General features: G+C 37.0%; 2 protein-coding genes and 2 long non-coding RNA genes across 23 annotated transcripts in view; 2 read left to right on the top strand and 2 right to left on the bottom strand.

Annotated features, from left to right (window-relative positions):
- The window catches only part of MIA2 (MIA SH3 domain ER export factor 2), a 112,338-nt gene extending 102,271 nt beyond the window's left edge, over positions 1-10,067 (top strand). For all 19 annotated transcript variants that reach the window (XM_082384076.1, XM_082384077.1, XM_082384064.1 and 16 more), the window contains 4 exons: positions 2,531-2,653; positions 7,447-7,505; positions 8,167-8,401; positions 9,504-10,067. In XM_082384076.1, coding sequence (XP_082240202.1) covers positions 2,531-2,653; positions 7,447-7,505; positions 8,167-8,401; positions 9,504-9,670 — 584 coding nt within the window. In that variant the 3' untranslated portion in view covers positions 9,671-10,067. The remainder of the gene's footprint in view (positions 1-2,530; positions 2,654-7,446; positions 7,506-8,166; positions 8,402-9,503) is intronic.
- The window catches only part of LOC309625132, a 359,632-nt gene that overhangs the window by 123,737 nt on the left and 208,362 nt on the right, over positions 1-27,533 (bottom strand). The window lies entirely within an intron of this gene.
- LOC309625155 lies at positions 13,318-27,476 on the top strand. Its single transcript, XR_014242362.1, has 2 exons — positions 13,318-22,002; positions 26,679-27,476. It is a non-coding gene; the product is annotated as an uncharacterized lncRNA (long non-coding RNA).
- FBXO33 (F-box protein 33) overlaps positions 24,245-27,533 on the bottom strand; it is a gene marked incomplete at its 5' end in the record, with an annotated part of 31,965 nt that continues 28,676 nt past the window's right edge. For both annotated transcript variants that reach the window (XM_082384131.1, XM_082384132.1), the window contains one exon: positions 24,245-26,304. In XM_082384131.1, coding sequence (XP_082240257.1) covers positions 26,033-26,304 — 272 coding nt within the window. In that variant the 3' untranslated portion in view covers positions 24,245-26,032. The remainder of the gene's footprint in view (positions 26,305-27,533) is intronic.

Below are 27,533 nucleotides of genomic sequence, written 5' to 3'. Positions count from 1 at the left end.
ACTTGATTAGCAAACAGTATTGAATTAAAAAAAAAATTCAAACCCTTTATCCATCTTTATAATTCTCTTCTCAACCGTGCTGATGTTCTTGTTATGTGATAGACCCCCAAATTATTAAATAGTTACCCAAGGAACTATTGCATTTCAAGATTTGTTTTGGAATGAAAAGAGATGAATAACACTTTTGTTTAAACTAGACATCTTGAATGTTATTCTAATTTTTAGTTTACGAAATTGCTTCACAATGCACTGTACATTCCTTCCCACTCTTTTATTCCTTTTTTCCCTGATTCTTTTCCTTCTCCCATTATTTCTTTTCAATCATCTCTTTTCTTAGAAGGGTGGTAGGAAACAAAGGTAAGAAGGCAAAGAAGAAGGGAACCATTCATGTCCTTATTTGTATTTTAGTCTTTGGTCATATGCTTTCTACATAGTTTTATCTTATTACATTGTGTGTGTGTGTGTGTGTGTGTGTGTGTGTGTACATGTACATATACATGTATATGTGTATTTGAATTTGACCAGAATACCATTGTTTACTTGTTCATCCTTCCTTATTTTTCTTTCAGGGCAAGCTTTACCTCCTCTGTGATATCATTTCTGACTCCTCCAATCAGAATTAGATAGGCCATCTCTCATATTATTTGTATGCCCTTTTATTTAAGGCATTAATTTATTTGTTTTTATTTGTTTCTGTCACCATAAGGGCACAGACTGTATCAAAACCAACTTTGTATCACTAATGCCTGGCACATAATAGGAGCTGGTAGATTTAATTATCCCAGAGGAGGGCAATGTGGACATATGATTGATAAAATAGAATACTTGTAGCAAAATTTTGTATTTCTGAGGTTATTGATATTGTGGAGATGTATTTTAGAAGCAAAATAATGATATGATATCTTGAGAGCTCATTGAGAAAGAGTTGGGAAGTTTTCAGGTTTCCCCATCTTATCCTTATCCCCTTGCCCAGCTCTGCCATTTAATTAATCCCATGTTTAAAGTAGAAAGGGAAAACTCAGTTTAGATCTCAGTGGTTGGTATTGGCCTTTTCTTCCACTGGGCTAATTCATTCAAACCATTGAGACAGCTCTGAAAGGGGGAGGAAATGAGCCTTCAAGACTATCCGGATCTTCCTCTTCTAAGTCACATCCCTTGACCCTTGAGAGCTCATTAAATATAATTCTCTTCATTGACTCTAGTTGTTGCCAGGTGGTATCCTTGGCTTTGTGTGAGAAAGATGTGTCAATAAGGTCCCATGTGGCTGAGTCAGATGACAAGTGACATATCCAACATTGTATGGAGTTCACATTATGAACCACAACCTGAGACAGTCATGGAAGGTAGTTTGAGGCCATTTGTCTGTACCTGTTAGGATGGGGGAGAGTCACACAGTTTATCCCCTTTGTCCTTCGCTATATTTTTGAAGATTGGCAAATGCCTACTTAATCTATCGAAGTCTACCATCACCTATTGGAGATGAGATAGACTACCTATATTTTTTCAAGAATGATGAGTTCCACAAAGACCCATGAGTTATTACCATTTTGTCATCATAAATGACAAAGGAGGCTGGCTGTAGAAGCACCTCAGTTAGAGTCTGTGCCTAAATTTGTGTCTCTCCAGATATCCTTAATCTGAGTATTGTGAACCTTCCATTCCTCTTTTGAGTCAGAGATCTTTCCCTTTAGTTTTGGAGGGATGCTAAATTCCAAAATGTTGAAGTTACTGAAAATTTGATTACTTGATGACCTCAATGATACTCTTTCTGCTTTGGTGACCATTTCTTTTATCATTGTCAGTTCTACTAAATTTCTTGCTATGTTTACAGCATATTCTGCTTTTTCTTTCTTTGCTAGTAGCTAGCTCCTCAAAGCCTTTTTTGATATATTGATGTATCTGCTTCCTTCCACTGTTATTAAAATTGAAAGTTAATATATGTAACTAAATTCTATTCATATATTCTAATTTACACATAGTAATGGAAACTATCAAACTCCAGGGTAACATTATACTTGTGTTTACTACAAAAGCAAAGTTATTGCCTTTAGTAAAGTGTGTAATTTTCCTAAAATTGTCTACTGTTATCTACCAAGAATACATGTCAGTCTTTTATTTTATTTATTTATTTATTTATTTTTGGCTGCGTTGGGTCCTTGTTGCTGCGCGCTGGCTTTCTCTAGTTGCAGCGAGTGGGGGCTACAATTTGTTGCGGTGCACGGCCTTCTCATTGCTGTGGCTTCTCTTGTTGCAGAGCACGGGCTCTAGGCGTGCAGGCTTCAGTAGTTGTGGCACGTGGGCTCAGTAGTTGTGGCTCACGGGCTTAGTTGCTCTGCGGCATGTGGGATCTTCCCGGACCAGGGCTCAAACCCGTGTCCCGGGCATTGGCAGGCGGATATTACACCACCAGGGAAGTCCCTGTGTCAGTCTTTTAGAAAGCAAGAAAAATATCTACATCCATTATATTAAACTTAAGGAAACTCGATTTATTTTTATCTTAAAGAAGATATTTTAAAAACGTGTTTTCTAGGCCAACCGTATCCTGATCCAGTTCTTCCTCCACAAAGGCAAGACAGATTTTATTCTAATTCTGGTAGACTTTCTGGACCAGCAGAACTCAGAAGTTTTAATATGCCATCTTTGGATAAAACGGGTAAGAAATACTTGTGTGTATGTGTTTTTTAATAATGGTGGCATACTAAAGAACTGGAAGCTGCATAAAGGACTAATATAATTGTGATCTCTGCTTAGCTCTTAAGGCCACAGTCTCTTTCCTGAGAACTTCCTGGTTTTATGTTTCTTGTTATTTTGTACACATCCATGGCGTCTGCACATATGTTGGTGGTTGGTTTGGGCACCATTGTAATGAGTTTACTATATGAACCCAAGATGGTAAATTTTACTGTGTTCTGTGATTAATTTCTAGTTTTTCCAGTCCACTGACATATATCCTGTTTAGTAATTAGGGAAATTAGGCTGGTGTGAATGGATATGTTACAGTCTACCAGAAAAATAATTTGAGTGCATACTCTGTTGATGGGTTAATCAATTACCTTGTTTAAACCTTTCATGCTTAGGTAGATTTAAATTTTACTGAGCAATCAACTGTTTGTCATGGGCTCTTTTTCTTAAACCACTTCACAGCAACCCATTGAAGCTGGGAAATATATATATCCAGTGTATCTATTAGAAGTATATAACATTAAGGAAATAAAAAGATTAAAAGTAAGTAGAAAGTTGAAATTTATGAGTTAAAGCTTTCTTCAGGAAAAGGTATATATTTTAGGGGAGGGGGGTTATCCAGTTGAAACATGTATTATTTTAGAAACTCATTCTTCTCTGAATAATAAAGCAAGAAAGCAGACCTGTGACCTGTTTTTCTGTTATTATAATTAAGTTAATTATTTCTAACTGTTTGGCTTTTGAAATTATTTTCGCCCATTAATTCAAGCTTAATGGAATGAAAGTACATGTATGATTGAACATCTGTTTCTAAACTAATGCTATTTAAAATTTTTCACATGTCCATTTTTTTTTGTGATAGAACAGTATCCAATTTAGCAAATAATTTTAAAGTGCTTTCTGTTTGGAAGGTACCCTGCATGACATGGTAGATAATATAATTACAGTAAAGTATAGTTTTTAGCTGTAAGAAGCTAATAATTAAATAGGAGAGAAGGACAAATATATATGCTTAACTAATACTGGTCAGAATAGTAAGTCCCATGAGAGAATATGTTATGTTCACAGAAAGGGAGAGCTCCCATATAGTTGAAGGATAAAGGAAAACTCCATGAAGGAGGTGGCATTTGAGCTGCTTTTGAGGGAATTTGAAAAATTAGTTAAGAGGTAAGGATCTGTGCTAGTAATAATGAACAGTATAAGCAAAAACAAAAGAGCATGAGTTATTGATGGAGAATGGCTGTAAAACTGAGCTATTAATCCCCTCATACAAGATCTTATGAGGGTTAAATGAGTTAATGTGTGTGGAAGTATTTTGTAAATAGAAAAATTTCTATATATGTAATATATTATTATTGGTTTATCAGTTTATGGTATTTACATGAAGGAGAGTGGTGACAGATAGGTTGATACATTAACTTAGCACTAGTGCTCAGTAAATGTTTATTGAATGAAATGAATTATCTCATTTAATCTTCACAATGAACCTATAAAGTAGATGCTATTATCCTGATTTTACAGATGAAGAAACCAAAGCTCAAAAAGGTGCTCATGGTCTCAGGTAGGAGGTATTAGAGCCAGGATTTGATCCCATGTCTGTCTGACTCCAGAGCCATTGTCTTGATCCCTATACTGAAATGAGAGGGTAGTGGATCAATTTAGTGCATCAACCCTGCCATTGATGCACTAAATATCTATAGAATGCTTACTGTATGATAGGCACTGTGTGGTATCTGCTGTATTTCTGTGGTGAATAGGTCAGCATTCCTTATACCTTGAGGTCTAGTAAAGGTCTGTAGGCAGTTGCACTATATAGTGACAAAAGTAATGAGTGCAAAATGTTATGGGAGCATATGGGCCACTAGCCACTAACCCAGATGAGAGGTGGTGGTGGTTTTTTTTTTTTTTTATAAATTTATTTATTTAATTTATTTTTTGGCTGTGTTGGGTCTTCGCTGCTGCGCACGGGCTTTTCTCTAGTTGCGGCGAGCGGGGGCTACTTTTCGTTGCAGTGCGCGGGCTTCTCATTGCGGTGGCTTCTCGTTGCAGAGCACGGGCTCTAGGCGTGTGGGCTTCAGTAGTTGTGGCATGCGGGCTCAGTAGCTGTGGCTCATGGGCTCTAGAGTGCAGGCTCAGTAATTGTGGCGCACGGGCTTAGTTGCTCCGCGGCATGTGGGATCTTCCCAGACCAGGTATCGAACCTGTGTCCCCTGCATTGGCAGGTGGATTCTCAACCACTGCGCCACCAGGGAAGCCCTAGGTGGTGGTATTTTGAATGTGGGATTGCCAAGAAAATCTTTTTGGAGGAAGTGACATATAAGCTGAGAATTAAAGGAGAAATTAGCTGGGCCAAAATGATGTTGATAATGTTTTGGGAGGAGAGAATAGCATCTTTAAAGACTTAGAATTAAGAGTGCCTCTTAAATTATGGCTGCAACATGGAGTGAAAGGTGCACTTCAGGGAATATTGAAACAAGTAGTGAAGAGGTAAGCAGTGCATAAAGTTTTCAAGGACCTACAAACCTGTTCAGAAATATTGGCCTTATTTGCAGGATAATAGGAACACATTAAAGGGTTTTAAACAGAGAAATAATCAGATCAGATCTGCATTTTAGAGAAATTGCTCTGGTTACATTATGGGGAATCGATTGGAGGGTGCGGTTAAAGATTGGAAGGAGGGTAACTTTTTAGGGGACTGTGACAAGTCTGCAGGGTTGATGGTGGTGACTTAGCAGAGCAGATAGATGTGAACAGGCACAGAAAAAATAGAACTGGGAGGACTTAAGATTGAAGGCATGTGGCAGTGAGGGAGGAGGAGGAGTCTTGGCTGATGCTCAGGTTCTTGGCTGTGGCACTTGGACCATTCCTTGTTCTGAGACAAGGAACAAGGAGCAGCAGAACATTTGACAGGAAAGATTATAAGTTACATTTTGAACTTACAGACTTAGCTGCGCCTGTGATGCACCTGCATGACTATTCAAGTAGGCATTTCAAGCTCTGAAGTCCTGGGGGAAATATCTAGATCTGAATTATATGTCTGGAAATCTGTAGTGATATACATCAAATTAAAGCTGTAGGAGTGGATGAGATTTCTCAAGGCAAGAATGAGAAGAGAGTAGGGCTGAGGGTGGAACTCTGAGGAGACCGCCACTGAGGAGTAGTGGAGCCCACCGAGAAGACTGAGGAGCAGCTAGAAAGGAGAGACAGAGAAGGTACCATCCCAGTAGTTGAAGGCTGAGAGGATTTAAAGAGGGAGGGAGTAGTCAACAATGGTGAGAAATAAAATTAAATGAGGACTAAAAGTTCTATTTTAATTTAGCAAAAAAAGAGACTTTTCTATCTTGGGGGAAGTAACTTCATTGGAGCAGTGGGTGTTGCACATAGATTGCACTACAGTGAGGACAAAATGGGAGGAATTCTGAATAATGTATATAGGACAGTTTTTCACTGTGAAGGGGAGAGCTAGCTGTAAGGGGGTGATTCTCTTTTTCTGTCTTATTTTAAAATAGTAGTTGGGAGAGACCTGCTGATAGGATGGGTCTAGCAGAAAGGGTGGAGGGAGGCAACAGAGAGAGGAAGATCCCTGTGGAAGCTGGAGGAGGGGGACTCTGAGTACAGAATCAGGGTCTTAGATTGTCTAGAAGAATCCTTTCCCATGATAATAGGAAGTAAGATCATGGGAATATAGTGGCTGATACATTTATATGTTTGGCTACAAAAAGTTAAGGGAGTTTCTAAGTGACTGGTGTAGTAGGTTTGAGGAGAATGGAGGTTTCAAATTGAAGGGAAAACTGGCTTAGAAGATGCAGAAGGAAGCCTAGGCAATAGGCAGCTGGAAATGTGGCTGGAGGTCTGTCAGCCTGGAGTGGAGACAGTCTACATGGCTCTGTGGTGTAGTTTACCCCCAGAAGTGCTAAGTGGCTCAGGTATAGGCAGAGTGGAAGCAGAGAGTTGAATTAACGCAGGACTGAATGTTGTCAAGCACATGTGAAACATGGCCAATAGGATAAGGACACTAGTGACGGGCCGTTAGTGATGGAGTTTGAAGTCTGCTAATTAGGGAAGGAAATGCAGAAAGGAGGAAACTGAGAGTTAGATCAGAGGACTGGAGGCTTCAGTGAAATCCAAGGACAGGTGTAGCGGGAGTAGCTAAATGAGAAGGCTGGGAGAGGACACGTAGTCGTGGTCGGAGAGAGGCTTGTTTGAATTTATGTTCTTAGAGCCTGAGCAGTTCTTGATGATAAAGTCCAGAAACATTTATTTAGAAACTGGCTAATCCAATTGTTAGTCTGTGTTACATCATGGAAGAGTAAGGAAGGAAAGATGAGAGGGAAGAAGGGAGGAAGAAAGGAAAGGAAAGAAGTAAGGCAGGAGAAAAATGAAGGAAGAAAGGAAAGAAGGAAGGCAGGAGAAAAATGAAGGAAGAAAGGAAAGAAGGAAGGCAGGAGAAATATGAAGGAAGAAAGGAAAGAAGGAAGGCAGGAGAAATATGAAGGAAGGAGGGAGGGAGAGGGATGCTACCTCCTGGAAGCTTCCGTAATGATGCTCTTTTCAGGATTGCCTAGGCACAAGATAGGGAAACCACAGTCACACACCTTTGCAGAACTTGTGAGTCTGCCAAAATTTCCAGGGACCTCAAGCTGTTCTTGTGGCCCTAATACAGGATGCTGGTGTCAAGCTGGTTGTCAGTGTCCTTTGTGATCTCTTGATCTAAGAATGGAGCGATAAATCATGTATTTTTCACGGTTTAACTTTTATGTCTAGATGGGCCAACGTCTTCAGAAATGGAATCTGGTAGAAATGACAGCAAAGACGATCTTGGTGTAAGTATTGAAAGTGGAATTTTAATCCATGTATTCAGGATCTTTCTAATCTCTTGGTTTACTAGAACAGAAATTTAGCTAGCCATCTAGTTTTTGATTAAAAGCTGCTTTTTCCTTTTCCACAAATATACTTCGTACTTAACACTATAGCTATTTCCTTTCTGGATTGTACCCTATGGTGATAAAGTACAAGGTACAGACTTGAGGTTTGATTTAGTTTATATAGTTAAACAAGAACTTGAATTTTCCCCCTTGGATTTTTTATTTGAATGTTTTAAAGTATGTTTTTTGTTTACCGTGCTTACAGTCTTGGTTTTTGGTCACCTTGGAAATATTAACATAAGCATCTTTTCTTTTTCTCAGTATATGCTTGATAAAAGAAATGTATATTTTGGTACTCTTCGACTATTCTTATGTTTTATCTTTAGCCAGATTATTACTTTGTTGGTTAAAGCTGTTTTCTGTTGAGTTAATAAAATATTCATGATAGCTAAAATTCATCTGATGTAGAAAACCGAATCTTTCTCTGGAGCCTTTTAGGATATCATAGACTGCTTTCTGCCTAGGTGCCTAGATGCTTTCTTCTAAGCCTAAGCTTTTCAGGAAAACTATTGCAGATTTTGCTGTTGTTTAATGACTGCCATTTGTCAATTTGCTGTAGAATTTAAACGTGCCTGATTCATCTCATCCCATTGAAAATGAAGCACCTGGCCCTGGCTTGGTTCCTCCACCTCACCCTCCAATCAGAGGCCCATTGTTTCCAATGGGTACAAGGGGTCCTTTCATTAGAAGGGGTCCTCCTTTTCCTCCACCTCCTCCAGGAAGCATGTACGGAGCTTCCCGCGATTATTTTCCACCAAGGGATTTCCCTGGCCCAGCACCTCCTCCATTTCCAGGTATGCTTTTTTTTTAAGGTTAATATATGTCTTATAGAGTAGATCAGAAATATTAATTTTACTTTCTGTTCATGTAGTAATACAGTGGAGGAAAATTTTTCTCAGCTTCTGTGTGTGTGCCATTACTTTTCCAGATTGGGAAGATAGCCAGCCATCAGTAATGAGGCCTCATCAGTAATGAGGCTTCAACTTGATTTATCTTAATAATATGCAATTATTTCTATGATTTAGTATCAAGAAAATCATTGGCTCTTTGCAGCAGTCTTATGTTAAGACTAAAATTGTATCTTATTTGATAGAAATTGGGTACTCTGTCAATTAGTAAAAGTAATTTCAATTTATATTTTTGCATTAAAATGACTGGCTAAAGTATTTTTTAAAATCTTTTTTTCATAAGTAGCTCCCATGCAGTCTTATTTGTTTAAAACCTAAAATGTGTTTATCATGTTTGGACTAATTGTTGAATTTATTGAAATTCCTCATAGCCTCACATACAAAAAACGGAATAATTATTGCTTTTATGTCTATGCATTGCCATTTAGAACTATAGGTTTCAGCAGAATAAATACAGGGTTACCAAACACTAGGAAAAAGCCTGTCATTTGCCTAATATAGTCATTCCTTCCCTCATTCTGCCTCTATTTTTAAAGTTTAAGGTGAATTAAAATGAATTTTAATTGGGAAATTTAAAGACAGTTTTTGATATAACTGGAAATATTTTAGGATAATATCAAATTAGACTTGGGAATTACTGATCTGAGTTTTAAGTCTGGTGAAAATTATATTACATGAAAGCTTTTTTTAGAGTAAGTTTTACTAGATTTTGAAATAATTGTTCTTTTCAAAAAGTGTTAAGATGTTAGATTTTCATAGGACAAAAAAGTTGCACCTAAATTAATGATATTCCCTTTAATCGCGTGTAGTTGAAGAGAATATGTGTTGCTCAATGTTGTAAAAATTCATTTGTTAGATCAGGTAATTATTCTGGTGTCAACTTTTGAAAGTAAAGATAGGTACTAGCAGTTCTAAGCTAATGATTTACTGGGGCTGCAGTACAGGTGCTGAAAGTTAAAAAATGTCTTTTACCAATCTCTTTGAACAGTGAGAAATATCTGTCCACCAAGAGTCTTTCCTCATTATCTTCCCCCAAGAGCTGGATTTTTCCCTCCACCCCCGCATCCTGAAAGTAGAAGTGAGTTCCCATCAGGGCTGATTCCGCCCTCAAATGAGCCTACTACTGAACATCCAGAACCACAGCAAGAAACTTGACAATATTGTTGGTCTTTCCTCAAAAGTAATTTTGACTTCTCTCTCATTTTCAGTTTAAGTAACTGCTGTTACTTAAGTGATTATATTTTTGCTCAAATTGAAGCTTAATGGAATTATAATTCTCAGGATAGTATTTTGTAAATAAAGATGATTTAAATATGAATCTTATGAGTAAATTATTTCCATCTTATTTTATTCTAGATAGTATAATTATTTTAATTTAACCCATCCACTATCTCATAAACAATAATGAGAGTTTTATATATGTAATCTTGCAGTTGGGGATAATTTGAACTCCAAAGGCTGTGTCTTTATTCCAAGAACTGTGTTTACTATGGTTGTAGACAAATGTGAAAGTAACTTTATGCTTAATTAAATAAATATTAATTGATTTAAAGACTTGTTTGGCATTGATAATAATAAAATCAGCTAGTTTTTTTTATAAATATGGCTCCATTAGTTAGTTTCTTTACTTCTGCCGATAGCTTTGAGGCTTAAAACTAATGCTTTATATGGGTCTTTCCCATTCAGTTATCTTAACCAAAAATGTGTCCTCTTTCTTGCAAATAGACATGAATGACCCAAAGCAACAAATTAATACACTTAAAAGTCAAAGTTCACTATATTTTAAAGAAAACCAGGATATTGTCTAATGACAAATTTCAGAATTTGGATCTTCTTAGTTCATTCACTGATTTCGTATGCAGGTTTTCTTTTTTCTTGTTTTTCTCTTCATTTGTAAGATATTTACTGTTTTTAGTGGGGAATGTTGAGATTTACTATAAGGTAACTGTATTGAGGCAGTGTGTCATTTTGAGCACTCAGTATCTTTAGAATGTCTCTCTAACTCAGGTTTGTGTTCTATTATTAGTCATCTTGTACATTAGTATGATTATGAAAGGAAAGGCAATTAAGTATAGGTAATAAATATTATACTATTTATGTATAGAATATAGGCTAACTAGGCTTAGAAAAAAGGCGAAAAAGAAAGGATCTGTGTGAAATGCCTGGATAAAATAATAAGTAGAATGAGGATTATAAAAGCATCGTTACATTTGGTGTTAAAAGCCAGATTTCAGGGGGAAATAGACTATTTTTTCAAGTTGGAAAGGGAAAGAAAGAAGAACAATGGAAGAGGAGTGATGTGGAATGCTCCAATCAAGTAAAATTTTTTTGTTTGCCCTGGGATAGGGGAGACTTGTCTTGGCTTAAGACAGAAGAGAAGGAGAGAGGAGAAGGCAAACAAACATTAGTAGAGAGAGAAGCAGAATCATAGAGGAGGCAAGGAGAGCATTGGATGAGAGCATGGTGGAAGGCAAGAAGACTTGATATGGGCTGACTGGTCTAAAATACTTTGGGATCCCAGAATAAAGGAACATAATTAGTTTTAAAATATATTTATTAAAGTAATATAAACAAATGGGAATAAATCAAATAATGGTATTTTAGGATGAATAGCAAGTTTTCTCCATTTACTCTTTATCCCCATTTATACATCCTAGTCAGTTTCTCTTTTAATTCTTATTTTCCTTTTTAATTCTGATGATTTTAGAATTTTAGAAGATAATCTTATACCTCTAATCTCTGATTTATCAACTTAATTTATTAAATTTATCAGTTAGTATATTGATTCCTTGAGATGAAAAATTGGGACTTAATGCACTTGTATTATTCCCATCCCCATTTTCCTTTCCTCTTCATGTTTGATGTTTATCCAAATTAAAGTTTTCTATTGTTGCCTTTGTAATTTTTAATATATTTAAACCTCTATTAGTATCCCTTCTCTTTATTCCACTTCCCTTCTTCCCCTACCCTGGCCAAAATCCTATTTTCTCTTAGCTATACATTTATATTTTCAAGGTTGCTAATAATTATATTATGCCTACAAGCATAACTTGTCTTCTTTTTTTTTTTTAATTTATTTATTTTTGGCTGTGTTGGGTCTTTGTTTCTGTGCGAGGGCCTTCTCCAGCCGCGGCGAGCAGGGGCCACTCTTCATCGCGGTGCGCGAGCCTCTCACCACCGCGGCCCCCCTCGTTGCGGAGCACAGGCTCCAGACACGCAGGCTCAGTAGTTGTGGCTCACGGGCCCAGTTGCTCCGCGGCATGTGGGATCCTCCCAGACCAGGGCTCGAACCCGTGTCCCCTGCATTGGCAGGCAGACTCTCAACCACTGCGCCACCAGGGAAGCCCCTGTCTTCTTTTTTTTAATTTTTATTTTTTTAAAACTGAAGTATAGTTGATTTACAAGCATAACCTACCTTCTGTACTTGGCCCACAGTTGATCTAAAATTTGAAAATCAGGGACTTCCCTGGTGGTCCAGTGGTAAAGAATCTGCCTTGCAATGCAGGGGACGCCAGTTCAATCCCTGGTCAGGAAACTAGGATCCCACATGCTGTGGGGCAAATAAGCCCGTGCGCCGCAACTACTGAGCTCGTGTGCCTCAACTGGAGAGCCCGTGTGCCTCAAACTACAGAGCCCATGCGCCCTGGAGCCTGCGCGCCACAACTAGAGAAGAGAAAACCCACACGCCACAACTAGAGAGAAGCCTGCATGCTGCAACGAAAGATCCTGCACGCCTCAGTGAAGGTCCCGCGTGCTGCAACTAAGACCTGACGCAGCCAAAAATAAATAAATTAAATAAATAATAAATAAATCTTTCAAAAAATAAAATAAAATTTGAAAGTCATAAGTAGCATTTATAACATTATCATCATTAAATGTTGTTCACCAGCAGACCAAATCATATACAGTTGACCCTTAAACAACATGGGTTTGAACTGTGCAGGTCCACTTATATCCAGATTTTTTTCTATAGTAAATACTATGGTATTACACAATCCACGGGTGGTTGCAATTTGCAGATGCAGAACCTCGGATATGGAGGAACCTTGAATATGGAGGAACTGCGGATAAGGAGTGCTGACTATAGGTTATACATAGATTTTCAACTGCATGGAAGGTTGACACCCTTAACTGCCCCCCCCCCCCCCCCGCCATGGACATTGTTTAAGGGTCAACAAGTATATGGACTGGCTCTGAGCCCAGCTTCAGGTTCTATCAGGCAGACTGACTCCCAGCCCCTGATAACATCAGGACAGCATCTGAAGGGATAGTTAAAGGGATAAGCCGACATTCAAGATATTGAACGGAGCATTATTTTGGACTGATATGCAATAGGCTTGGACATTTCAAGAAAGAATGCTTCTTGGTCCTGGCTGGATAACTTTCCCCTCTGTATAATATTTTAAATAGAAAAGTAAAACGTCGTCCTATAAGAAGAGTTAGAAAATGTTCAAAAGCCGAAGAAAAAACAATCATCCAGGGTCATCACCAAAACAAAATCATTTTTTGCATTTATGTTGTAGTTTGTCAGGCCTTTTATCCTTCAAGTATCTTTTGTATTGTAATTATGTCTATAATTTTATATTCTTTAATATAAATAATTTTTATGTAGTCATGGTAAAGCTCATTTTTAATGGTTGTATAAGTTTCCTTTTTGTGAATACAGTTTGACTATTCTTTCCTTGCTGAGCACTAAAGCTGTTTTCTTTCTTTTTCTCTTTAGAATTTTTAAAGAATTATATATGATAGTATAACATCTAAAAAGTATATACACTCTACCCACCCCCCCACCCTAGATTTAGGATAATTCTTTAGGAAGATATTTCTAAAATATATTCTGGGACCAATATTTGGGGCAGGGGAGAGAGGATAGTTGAGAGGAAGGATCACATTCTTTGGAACCAGGTTGGTTGAAAAAAAATTGACTTTTTTTTTTTAAAGCCAGACAATTTGTAGATGTGGTTAGATGCTATAAAATTATTTTATGAATATAGTTGGTGATTTTTAGTCTGTTTCTGCAAGTGTGGTTCAGGGTTCATCATGAGTTTACTTAAATAAGCATCTAGCTTGATAACCTTTTCAAATTAAATCTCCTTTTTCTTTCAAAGTAGCAGCAGAATTTGAATTCTGTCAAATTCTTTGACAGAATTTGATACAAGTACTACAAAAGAGATGGTGGGTTTTTTCATGGAACATGAGAGCTCTCTGATAACTGTCTATATATATATTATATATTCATTCATCTCTCTATGGACACTTAGGTTGTTCCATATATAGGCTATTGTAAATAATACTGCATGAACATGGTGGTACTAAAATCTCTTCAAGATACTGATTTCATTTTCTTTGGGTATATACCATGATGTGAGGATTGCTGGATCATATAGCAATTCTACTTTTAATTTTTTGAGGGACTTCCTCATAATTCTTCCATAGTAGCTGTACCAGTTTATAGTCCCACCAGCAGTGTACACGGTTTCCTTTTCTCCACATCCTCACCAGCATTTGTTATCTTTTGACTTCTTGATAATAGATAGCCTAACAGGTGTGAGGTGGTATCTCACTGTGGTTTTGATTTGTATTTCCTTGATGATTAGTGATACTGAGCATCTTTTTATGTATCAGTTGGCCATTTGTATGTCTTCTTTGGAAAAATGCTTGTTCAAGTCCTCTGCCCACTTTTCACATTGGGTTATTTGTTTTTTTGCTATTAAGTTGTATGAGTTCCTTGTGTATTTTTTATATTAACTCCATATCAGATATATGGTTTGCAAATATTTTCTCCCATGTCATAGGTTGCCTTTTTATTTTGTTGATGGTTTCCTTTGCTGTGCAGAAGCTTTTCAGTTTGATGTAATCCCACTTGTTTATTTTTTATTTTGCTTGCCTTTGCTTTTGGTGTCAAATCCAAAAAAGCATTACCAGGACCAATGTCAAGAAGCTTACCACCTGTGTTTTCTTCTAGTTTTATGGCTCTAGGTTTATGTTCGTCTTTAATCCATTTTGAGTTGATTTTTATGTGTGGTGTAAAACAAGGGTCCAGTTTTATTTGCTTGCATATGAATATCCAGTTTCCCCAACACCATTTATTGAAGAGATTATCTTTTCCTTGTTGTGTATACTGGGTGCCTTGTCAAAAATTAATTGGCCATATATGCATGGGCTTATTTTTCTGGGTCCTCTATTCTATTCCATCAGACTATGTTTTTGTTTTTTTGCCAATACCATACTGATTTGATTACTATAGCTTTGTAATGCAGTTTGAAATCTGGAAATGTGATGCCTCCAGCTTTGTTCCTCTTTCTCAAGATTGCTTTGACTATTTGGAGTCTTTTGTGGTTCCATAGAAATTTTAGGATTTTTTTTTTTCTGCTTCTATGGAAAATGTTATTGGAATTTTGAATAGGAATTGCATTAAATCTGTAGATCTCTTTGGGTAGTATGTACATTTTAACAGTACTAATTCTTTCAACCCATGAACATGGAATATCTTTCCATTTATTTGTGTCTTCCTCAATTTTTTCATCAGTGTCTGATAGTTTTCAGTGCACAGATCTTTCATTTCCTTGGATAAGTTTATTCCTAAGTATTTTATTGTTTTTGATGTTGTTGTAAATGGGATTGCTTTCTTAATGCTTTCTTAATTTCCTTTTCGGATAGGTCACTGTTAATGTTTAGAAGTACAACTGATTTTTGTATATTAATTTTGTGTCCTGTAACTTTACTGAATTTGTTTCTTAGTTCTAACAGCTTTTTCGTTCAGTCTTTAAGGTATACTATACAGGCGTACCTTGCAGATATTGCGGGTTTGGTTCCAGAACTCTGCAGTGAAGTGAATATCACAATAGTCACATGATTTTTTTTTGTTTCCCAGTGCATATAGAAGTTATGTTTCTATTATACTGTAGTCTATTAAGTGTGGAATAGCATTATGTCTAAAAAAAAAAAGTACATACCATAATGAAAAAACACTTAATTACTAAAAAATGCTAACCATCATCTGAGCCTTCAATAAATCATAATTTTTTGCTGGTGGAGGGCCTTGCCTCTATGTTGATGGCTATTGACGGATCAGGGTGGTGGTTGCTGAAGGTTGGTGTGACTGTGGAAATTTCTTACAATAAGGCAACAATGAAGTTTACCACATCAATTGACTCTTCCTTTCATGAATGTTTTCTCTCTAGCCATGCAACACTGTCTGATAGCATTTTACCCACAGTAGAACTCCTTTCAAAATTGGAGTCAATCCTCTCAAACTCTGCTGTAATATTCTAAATCCTTTGTTGTCATTTCAGCAATCTTCATAGGAGTAGATTCCATCTCCACTTTCTTTGCTCATCCATAAGAAGCAACTCCTCATCTGTTCAAGTTTTATCATGAGATTGTAGCAATTCAGTAACATCTTCAGACTCCACTTCTAATTCTAGTTCTCTAGCTGTTTCCACTACATCTGCAGTGACTTCTTCCACTGAAGTCTTCAACCCCTCACAGTCATCCATGAAGGTTGGAATCAACTTCTTCCAAACTCCTGTTAATGTTTTTTTTAAAAATTTCTTTCTTTCCTAAATATCTCAATTTTTAAAGTAATTGCCCTTAGGGAATTTGAGTCCCTCTCATGTAATTCTTATATATATATATATATATATATATATATATATATATATATATATATATATATATATATATATATATATATATATATATATATATATATATATATATATATATATATATATATATATATAAATAATTTTTATTTATTTATTTATTTGTTTATTTTTGACTGCTTTGGGTCTTCATTGCTGCGCGCAGGATTTCTCTAGTTGCGGTGAGCGGGGGCTACTCTTCCTTGTGGTGCGTGGTCCTCTTATTGCGGTGACTTCTCGTTGCAGAGCACGGGCTCTAGGTGCGCAGGCTCAGTAGTTGTGGCTCATGGGCTTAGTTGCTCTGTGACATGTGGGATCTTCCTGGACCAGGGCTCGAACCCGTGTCCCCTGCATTGGCAGACGAATTCTTAACCACTGGGCAACCAGGGAGGTCCTAATGTTGGTATTTTGACCTCTTCCCATGAATCATGAAAATGTCCTTAAGGGCATCTAGAATGAAGAATCCTTTCCAGAAGGTTTTCACTTTACTTTGCCCAGATTCATCAAAGGAATTGCTTTCTATGGCAGCTCTACCTTACAAAATGTTCTTCTTAAATAGTAGGACTTACATGTTGAAATTACTCCTTGATCCATGGGCTGCAGAATGGATGTTGTGTTAGCAGACATGAAAACACATTAATCTCATTGTCCATCTCCATCAGAGTTCTTAGGTAACCAGGTGCATTGTCAATGAGCAGGAATATTTTGAAAGGAATCTTTTTTTTCTGAGCAGTAGGTCTCAACAGTGGGCTTAAAATAGTCAGTAGACCATGCTGTAAACAGAAGTGCTGTCATCCAGGCTTTGTTGTTCCATTTATAGAGCATAGGCAGAGTAGATTTAGCATAATCTACCTAAGGACCCTAGGATTTTCAGAATGGTAAATGAGTGTTGGCTTCAACTTAAAGTCCCCCGCTGCATTAGCCCCTAGCAAGAAAGTCAGCCTGTCCTTTGAAGCTTTGAAGCCGGGCATTGATTTCTCTCTAGGTATGAAAGTCCTCGATGGCAGCATCTTCCAATAGAAGGCTGTTTCATGTACATTAAAAATCCCTTGTTAAGTGCAGTCACCTTCATTAATTGTCTTAGCTAGGTCTTCTGGATAACTATAACTATAACTATATCAGCACTTGCTGCTTCACCTTGTACTTTTATGTTATGGAGACGGCTTCTTTCCTTAAATGTTATGAACCAACCTCGGCTAGTTTCAAACTTTCTTCTGCAGCTTCCTTGCCTCTCTCAGACTTCCTAGAATTGAAATTAGTCAGGGTCTTGCTGTGGATTAGGCTTTGGCTTAAAGGAATTATGTAGCTGGTTTGATCTTCTTTCCAGAGCGCTAAAACGCTATCTATTACAGCAATCAGGCTGTTAGCTTTCTTATCATTCGTGTATTCACTGGAGCAGCAATTTCAATTTCCTTCAAAAACTTTTCCTTTGCCTTCACAACTTGGCTAACTGTTTGGTCCCAGGAGGCCTAGCTTTTGGCCTGTCTTGTCTTTTGACATGTTTGATTTAAAGTGAGAGATGAATGACTCTCCCTTTCACTGGAACACATAGAGGACTTTGAGGCCTATTAATTGTCCTAATTTCAGTATTGTTGTGTCTCAGGTAATAGGAAGGTCTGAGGAGAGGGAGAGAGATAGGGGAATAGCTGGTCTGTGGAACAGTCAGAACACACATTAATCAATTAAGTTTGCCATCTTTTATGGACACAGTTCATGGCATCCCAAAACAATTTCAATAGTAACACCAAAGATCACTGATTGCAGATCACCATGCAAATATAATAATGAAAATGTTTGAAATATTGTGAGAATTACCAAAATGTGACACAGAGATACAAAGTGAGCAAACATTGTTGGAAAAATGGCACAGGGTTGCCACAAACCTTCAATTTGTAAAAACTGCAGTATCTATAAAGCTCAACAAAGTGAAGTGAATAAAACAAGGTGTGCCTATGTATAATGTCGTGTCAATGCAGAGTATTCTTCCTTTCTGACTTGGATACCCTTTATTTCTTTTTCTTGCCTAATTGCTCTGGCTAGGACTTCCAGTACTATGTTGAATGGAAGTGGTAAGAGTGGGCACCATTGTCACGTTCCTGATCTTAGAGGAAAGGATTTCCACTTTTCACTGTCGAGTGCGATGTTAGCTGTGGGCTTGTCATATATGGCCATTTTAAAGTTGAGGTACATTACCTCTATTTTTGCTTGGTTGTTCCAATTTTGGGCATATGTTCTTTTATTAACCTATAATTATATTGATTCTCCTTTATTTAGAAATGATATAAATGATGTTCTAAAAATTTTATTACCATTTCTTTGTTGGAACTTGTCATTTTGAATTATAGTTATTTCAACCAAAGTTAACTGATTTTCTCTCAACTTAAGTTCAAGTCCTTTTTGATAGTTTTTCAAATTGCTAGATATTTATGTTAACTTTATATTTTGAAATAGTTTGCCCTCAGAGTCTGTTTTATTTTAATCTTTAAACTTATATAAAGAAATCTTAAAGTCTCACTTAACTGATACTTTCATAAAGTTATACTTATTAGTATAATAGGAAGTATTATCAAATAATGCACTATGATAAAAAAAGAACTTAATTTTCTTTTTTTGGTGAAAGGAGTCAGGTAATTACCTAGGTCTGAAAAACGTGGGTTTGTGGATTTGTTGACCCCTTGGGTTACAAAATGTCCAAATACTCTGTTGATTTTATTAATTTAGTGGAAAACATGATCAAATCAGTGAACTGATAATGTGTTAATTACCTGGTTAAAATCATGTTTGGCACACAGCAACTATTCTCTATCAGTCATGATATTTCTTAGCTAATTTATCTGTGTTTTATCAGAAAATTTCACTTAAGTGAATGTTTCTTGATTAACTAAAATCCATTCTTTTAAACACAAATATTTATTTTAACCATCTTGTGTGAAAAGATTTCTAAGATGTATTAAATACTCTATTAACTCACTACAGAGATATTTTGAATATACTTTCCTATTGATTCAGGGTCACTACAAACATTTATCATTGCTGTGTATTTCAAGCTTGTTATAGGGGTGTTTAATTCTGTTTCAAGTTCCTTTACAAATGGCTTAAGATAAGTTATGTTCTCTTTTTAGGATTGTAAACTTCTGTGCCTTTCACAGTCACTTCTCTCCATTTCTAATCTACTGGAGACTGAGAAACAAGACGAACAGGCTTATTAGAATTATGCTGAACATAAGAATAAATGAGCTAAAACGAAACAAGTGGCTCTTCTGAATTTGATGCCTTTAAGCATTAATGCAGGGAATAATCTGGTTCCACAAGCCTTTTTTACTTACTTGTGTATTCTTGGCCACACCCCAAATAGCTGATGTTTTTTTCTGTAATGTTTTCTGTAACAAAATAATATAAAGAATACCCTTTTACTTATTACCTAGAGAGCAAATTTAACATTTGCCTTAATTTTTTTCAAGAAAAAATATTACAGATAAGTTGTCTTCATGCTGCAGAGGTAAGTACTCTTGTGAAAACGATGTGAATATTTTTTGTTTTTCCAGTTAAATGAGTTTATGTATAGTATGTAGGTTTATTTTTCTTGCCTTTTAAAAATGTACATCAATAGGCTCATTATATATATATACATACATATATATATATATATATATATATATATATATATATATATCCTTTAGAAGTCAGCTTTTTTTACTCAACATGTTTTTGAGATCCATCAAAGTTAAGAAATGGAGGTCAAGTTAGTTCATTCTGACCACTGTGTGGTATTCCACTGTGTGGCTTTGCCACAATAACTTTATTCTGTTATTAACGGTCATTAGGTTGCTGCTGACTTTTCATTATAAATAATGTGGAAATAAGCCTTTTAATATTTCTTTGTCACAGAAGCAGTAGTTTTCTAGAGCTGTAGTTTTCAAACTGGGGTACACGCCCTCAGAGTATGCAAAGAATTTCCGAGCAGTATACAGGTATGCTTCTAGGAAAATTCACAGAATTTCACCTTCCATGTATATTCTTCTTCGAAGTTGTTCTGCCTAAGGAAGAACTTGTGAACAAGGTGCAGATTCTCCTTTCCTACTCTTCATTTTGCAGTTACCCTTCTCCCATGTATAAAATGAGCACACACCTTTAACCTGGTCCTAGTCGTATGATGATGCATCGTACTAAGGTGTGTAAACCTCTGGCGCTTAAGAGACAATATGAAATATTGGTGTCAGTGCCGAGAAAGTGAATAACTCTAGTGATTGCTTTGAACCAGTTGACTTATCTAAAATAATTTTTGGTCATAGACCAGTGCTTTTTTTGGTCCTAAAAGCTCAGAAGTTCGAAGAATGGGTGACATTGCTGTAACAAAACTTTCTCTTCTCATCTACTTTATGTGAAAAAGATTTTTAGCACTTGTTTTTATAAAAATGAAAATAGGAATAGAATGAATGATGGACCTGACTCATTTCAGGAACAAGTAATATTCATCCATGGAATATGAGCTATTTGGGTAAAAAAAAAAAAAGATGCAGCCTTATCCATGTCATTAAGAAATGCAGTTCTAATAAGTTTATTCTTTATACTAATTTAAATTTATAATATTTATATTTTTGATCAATTATATTTAATATGTATAAAATCTAGGAGAAAAAATTTAACATGGCTTTTAAGAAAATAATCACACATTTTAAATTCTATGGGTTTTTTTTTTTGCAGAAAATATATAAGTAATCAATGAAAGACTAACAAAAAGCATTACATTTGCATAAAAAGCTGTGGGATAGTTGGAAAGGATATATGTAGCAGTCTCGGTCAAATCAGGAGACAAAGCACACAGTAGCTCAAACTGGGAAAGTTTAATATAAAGAATTATTAACTGTGATAAGAATAATTACAGAATGTGAGGAAACTGTATATAGCCCCCTAGAGCTGAGGGAGGTCACTCATGGTAGGACAAACTTGGAAGGGGTTCAGCCCTCTTTGGTGAAGGTATGTTTCAGCTCCCAGGATAGCAGAGAAGATCGCTGGTTCCACAAGGCCTGAGCTGGTCTGGAGATGCTGAGCAAGCAATAGGCACTGTCCAGGGTGCAGGTGGGGAGCAGGTGAACAGCAACCATTGATTGGCACTGGGTGTGCAGTGGGAGTGTGGATGCCAGGGATGGGGAGGTCTTCAGAGCCAGTGGGTGGGCCACACATGACATGCAGGCTGCTCAGGGCAGGGAATGGGAGTCCAGTGCAGGCAGGAGGCCTTCAAAGCATATGAGCTGTATAGCAGCTCTAGTTTCTGTGTGAAGGAAGGTCAGGCTGAGGCTGCAAGGTGGCAGAGGGACCATGGCTGGGGGAAGCTCCACCGCAAGTCTTATATCCAGGCTGCCTACCCTGGCCTGCCCTGGGAACTACAGGAGAACCTCTGCCTTCTACCATATCCCCCATGGCCCTTACTGAAAAAACTTAACATTGTGCTGACTTTAAAGGTGTTTTACTTAAAGGAGTTCCATTATTGGAGGGAATATATTGAAGGGTGACTTCAGAGCTGAGGCAGTAAATTAATAACTGATACAATATATGGGTTTAAGGAGGAAAATGATATAAAATTTCCAAATGATCAGGAACTTATTGCATCTTTAAAACAGATGATCAGGAGCTTAGTGCATCTTTAAAATAGATGAATGGTAGTAAGTATGAAATTACCATGGCAATGTAATCGTAAGTGTACCAGAGCGATGTGTACTTGTAATTGTACCCAGGCACTCACTTCTCCCTTGCCAGATGCAGCGTGTTCCACTGTCCGTCGTGGACAACGGGGGTCTATGAAGCTGTGAGAGAAGTATGCTCCAAATGTTTGAAGAGCAGGTAGGAAGCCCAGGTGTGAAGCTCCAGATGGAGCTGGTGGGTGTGAGGGGGTTGCGAGCTGGAGGGGGGAGCAGGGCTCCCTGCAGGCCTTGGATTGCTTTCATATAAATCAGATACTTCTGAGTGTTGGTGGCTGATGTGTGTTCTCAACGGTGCCTAAACTAGCAGCAGGGTTATGTATGTACAAATTAGAGCGTCATCATTATTTTGAAATACTTGTAGTGAAAAAAAATCACTTGAATTTGAAATTAATTTACATTACATAAGAAATCTCAACATTACACTTACCATTACATTTAAAGCTGTTAGATTTCATAAGTATAATTTCAGCTGCATAAATTTTTGAATGTTGTGGACAGAAAGGTTTAAAAATTATCACCCATTTGTGGGGTGTTTCTCTTGGTGGGAATGTTAAAATTTTTAATAGGTTATAAGTTAAAACATTTGACAAGATTTTATTTGAAAGTTCTATACAAATTCAGCAATTATTTCCTCCAAGCCTCTGCATTTTATTTTTCTCATCAATTACATAATAAAGAAAACAATGTGTTTTTGTTTTTTGTTTTTTTTGCTTCAATTCCTTCTAGTTTAAACGAGTATGCTGCATAATATTTTCTATGTGTCAGGACATGAAAAAGCTTAGGAAGCATTGATATAGACAATGTGGTGTGACTCTTGGGTATTATTCACACCTGCTGTGTATTACTCCATTAGCACCATTTAATACTACTGGCTTCAAAACAATCCAGTCTGGTTCATGCTATTGTATAAGCCTCAAGCAAGTTAGTTACTGAATCTGTGTGTTCAATCATAAGCACACTGTCCTTCCCAAGCCCCACCTTACCAACTCCCTAACTTCTTTATTCCCAGGGTTATGGAGGAAATGGGAAAGTAATTTTAGATATATAAATTTCATATAGTTTAGTAAGCTGTGTTTTGAAAATATTTAATACGTTTGTTCAAAGATGACCTTGTACATGTCTATAAGCTGTCAGACTAACAGCTGAAACTTTCAATAAAGAATCAGTTTTAGGTAACCAAGGTGAATCCTTCATTTCACAGATGAGGAAAGTGAGGCTCAAGGAAGTCTGTGCTCATGTAGCATGAGTCAGAGCTTAGTGGAGAAAACAGAGGTCGACACTCCCAGTTTAGTGCTTTACTATATGCAACTTCACTTGTATACTACATATATATACTTTCTTTTTTCATATATTTTGGGTACTGTTTTGGTATTTTAAATACACAGACATGTTTTTTTAAAAATTATTTTTGGCTGCGTTGGGTCTTTGTTGCTGCGCACGGGCTTTCTCTAGTTGCGGCGAGCGGAGGGGCTACTCTTTGTTGCTGTGCGTGGGCTTCTCATTGCGGTGGCTTCTCTTGTTGTGGAGCACAGGCTCTAGGCGTGCAGGCTTCAGTAGTTATGGCACGTGGGCTCAGTAGTTGTGGCTCACGGACTGTAAAGCGCAGGCTCAGCAGTTGTGGCGCAAGGGCTTAGTTGCTCCGCGGCATGTGGGATCTTCCCGGACCAGGGCTCGAACTCGTGTCCCTGCATTGGCAGGCGGATTCTTAACCACTGAGCCACCAGGGAAGTCCTTAAATACATAGACATGTTGATTCATCCAAAGGGGTTAGATATGTCCATGAAATAAGGGAGCAGTAGATATAATGACAGTTCTTTGTGAACACCAGATTATTCCATGATGAGGCAGTGCTTAGAAGAGGCAGTGTCTGGAACGATTAGGCAAGGAGAGAAGGAAGAAAGAAAAGCAGCCATTTTCTTTCTCATCAACCACAGCAGTTTGCCTCAGCAACCAAGAATGGAGATGACAAAGCCAAACTAAAGCAGTATAAGGGTTTAAAAGAACTATTTAGTACTGGCATACTGAAGTCCTTTTTTCATCCAGTAGAGGAATTTTTAAAAATAAGAAGTTCCTATAGTCTATAAATTAAGTTTTACAGTATCAATAATGTACTCTAAATGCATAATAACACTTGGATTTTGTGCTAAACAAACAGTCTGTTGTTTGCTTTTAAGCTTATGACGTTTTGCCATAGTGAGTTAAAAAAATTAAAACCCTCCAAATTATTCTGCCTATAGGTTTTATGATATATTCTCAAATTTAAGCTTTGCTGCATCAGAATACAATAGGAGCTAACATGATTATACACATTATAAGAATTACTGCAGTTTATTTAACACTAAAGGTTTTCATGCTTCATGAACAATAAAATGTTACAGTGATCACTTTTTAATGCTTTATTCATTGATTAAAAGAATATACATTTAACATAAACCATACAACATCAGTCATCAGGTCAAACATTCAGCTGGTTTCCTTACAGTTTCTGTCAGGAGTTATTTTATCTGATCACATTTATAAGATAAAATCTCACCACATCTGGCATTTACACACACTGTGCCAGTGGATTCACACTACTGATGTACATATAAAATCCGCATGGTATGTGCTCACTGGAGACAAAACAGTGCACACCTGTCAAAAGGTCATTTTAATATAAGATGGTAAAACCATTTGTAAAATACATATAAACTTTTTCCATAAATAGAATCATATCTGGACATTTGTTGCATAAATTGTGTTTCCAAAGCTTACACTAGAGCAGCCAGGTCTCAGCACTGCTGGGCACCCACGTTGGCTACTTACTTTATTATTGCAGACTGTCCTTTAACATTAAATGCACAACATTCGTACCACTTAAAACTGGGGTCAGGTGGAAGTCTCACAGAGACCACGTCTGTACCGCGGTTGCCCTGAAACAGTTAAGTCGGCTTTTAAAGCCTCTCAGATATAACAAGGTTTTAAAACATACTTCATGGAATGTTCTTCATGTATCATAGCAGCTCATACCTGTGATAGAACAAGCTTTCAGTTTTTCCTTTCTTTCCTTTACATTCACTATTCACAGTGAAACAGGTGCATGGTTTTTTTTTCTTTTTTTTTTTTTTGTTTTGTTTTTTTTTTGTTTTTCAGAGTTCTGAGGTTGCTGACTGAGCCACAGCACAGCTGTGTACCACAGGTCGAAATTCGACCTTAAATATTACAATCTAGCAGTATCTGGCTGGCCAGACTGGGCCAGCCCCTGCCAGCATGTGGGCACTTCTTCAGTTAAATCTATTCTTTGGCAGCTGACACGCGTGCTGACAGAGAAAAATCCAGTGACTTGTTGCTAGGGATTTCACGACTAATGTTTGTTTGCAAGCATGTGTGTTTACAAACTCTGTGTTTTGATATTCATTTAGGAGGTTTTACCCTGGAATATTGTTTCTTTCTTCCTCCACTATTTGAAATCTTGCCTAAAAAGCTAACTTGAATGTATGATGTAATTGATGAATTAAATTATTATGTCAGATATAGTTTAAAAAAATCCAATAATTTGAGTATTTGTTTATGTAAATGCATTTAAAAAAGGATTAAGCAATGTTCTAACCTAGTACTATACAAAATTGAGAATGGTAATTGGTGATATCAACTATTATATATGTAATGAAAGTTAAAGTCTTGGCTTTTCTGTTAAAGATAACTCATTTGGGATTGTATTATCCTCCCTCCTTCCATTTCAAAGAAAAATTAATGAAATGCTATCACACAATGAATGAATGCAGTGCATTGCATACAAATCCACCAGGCTATGGATATATATCTATATATGTATAAAAATATTTTGGCTCCTGAGCTCTGACACACAAAGAATAAAAACATCAAAAGGCAGAGTAACTCAGTGAAAAATAAAGTTAGCCAGCAACCTCAGACAACCTTCGGTTGTATATTCTTAAGGTTTGGTAACAAGTCCATTAACCGTGAAAGCCCTATACATTGTCACTTTGAACTTCTAAACCAATACCTGACTACGTTCTTTGATCAAGAAGTAGAATATACATATATAATTCTATAAAGCTAATACTGATTAAACACAGCACAAAGGGATTAATTCACACTACTGAAAAAAAAAAACCATAATAGAACCCTACTTGCATATGTAACCACAGGAATTGTACATTTAAAAAAAGCTAAATGTCTTCGCTGAAGCTTTGCATCTCCCTGTAAAAATGACGATTTGGTTCAGTGAAGACACTGAGTGATTCGATGTCCATGATTGCGTGCCAAGGTTGACCTAGGCCCAGGGATACCTGCTCAATAAGGTTATGTACTGGATCCACATCCTGGTCGGCCAGTTCACCTTGGTCAAAATCAATGCTTTCTTCAGTGACTTCAAGTACTTTTAGATCAGAGCCACGAAGACGAGCAATGGCAATGAGGTTGTGTGCCCACACTGTGTAACCTTAAAAATAAGCAAAAGAGAAGCACTGTCATTTCCTTGCATTTTATTTTGTCTGTTTTATAAGTTAGTCTTTTCCACAAATTTGTAGCTCACTTACCACTTTGGGGGTCCTTTGACTTTAAAAATATGCTGAAATTTGAAAGGAAGTACGATTGCTTAGCTCAGGGAAAAAAAAGACTAGAAGCTTGATACTGTCTCCAAGAATATTACTGTGGCTGGTGAACAGATAGGTGCTGTAATCGTATTCTGATATCATTTCAGTTAGTAAAACTGAAGACATTTAAAGTTTAAAGTATCATTTTATAGCTTTTGACAGTGTCGTATCAAAAAACAAATTTTTATTTCATATATATGTATCTATTAACAATACATAGGGGACTTCCCTGGTGGCGTAGTGGTTGAGAATCCGCCTGCCAATGCAGGGGACATGGGTTGAAGCCCTGGTCCAGGAGGATCCCACGTGCCGCAGAGCAACTAAGCCCGTGCGCCACAACTACTGAGCCTGCGCTCTAGAGCCTGTGAGCCACAACTACTGAGCCCACGAGCCACAGCTACTGAGCCTGCGTGCCTAGAGACCATGCTCGGCAACAAGAGAAGCTACTGTAATGAGAAGACCGTGCACCGCAGCAAAGAGTAGCCCCTGCTCGCTGCAACTAGAGAAAGCCCACGCGCAGCAACAAAGACCCAATGCAGCCAAAAATAAATAAATAAAATAATAAAAATTTAAAAAACAAAACAATACATAGTAAACTGGTATTTTTTCATTAGTAAAAGTCATCTCCTATGGTGCTTCACAGTCCAAAGTTATAAAGTGACACTTTAAAGATAAATTGTTAATTGTCAGTAGCAAATATGTAAAGTATAAAACAGTTATGGGAATGATGGGTACTAACTTTAGAATAGTGGTTACCTCTGGAAAGGAATAAAGTTGAATAGATGGAGGAGCTTTAGCTGTAGCTAACATTTTACTTCTTAATAAAAGAAAAAAGCTTTAGGGAATTCTCTGGTGGTGCAGTGGTTAGGACTTGGCACTTTCACTGCCAGAGTCTGGGTTCAATCCCTGGTTGGGGAGCTAAGATCCCGCAAGCCTCGTGGCACAGCCACAAAAAAAAAAAAAAAAGTTTAAAAAGACTGGCTTAAATTAATTTTAAATAACCTGCCATTTCTTCATCCTATAAAAAAATCCTAATTTACTTATTACCTTCAATATTGATCTTTTCTTTGCTATT

Source organism: Balaenoptera borealis (assembly GCF_965194805.1).
Source record: "Balaenoptera borealis genome assembly, chromosome: 3".
In the NCBI taxonomy this organism is placed as follows: domain Eukaryota; kingdom Metazoa; phylum Chordata; class Mammalia; order Artiodactyla; family Balaenopteridae; genus Balaenoptera; species Balaenoptera borealis.
Note: the sequence above shows the minus strand (reverse complement) of the source record. Positions and strands in the feature narration are given on the sequence as shown.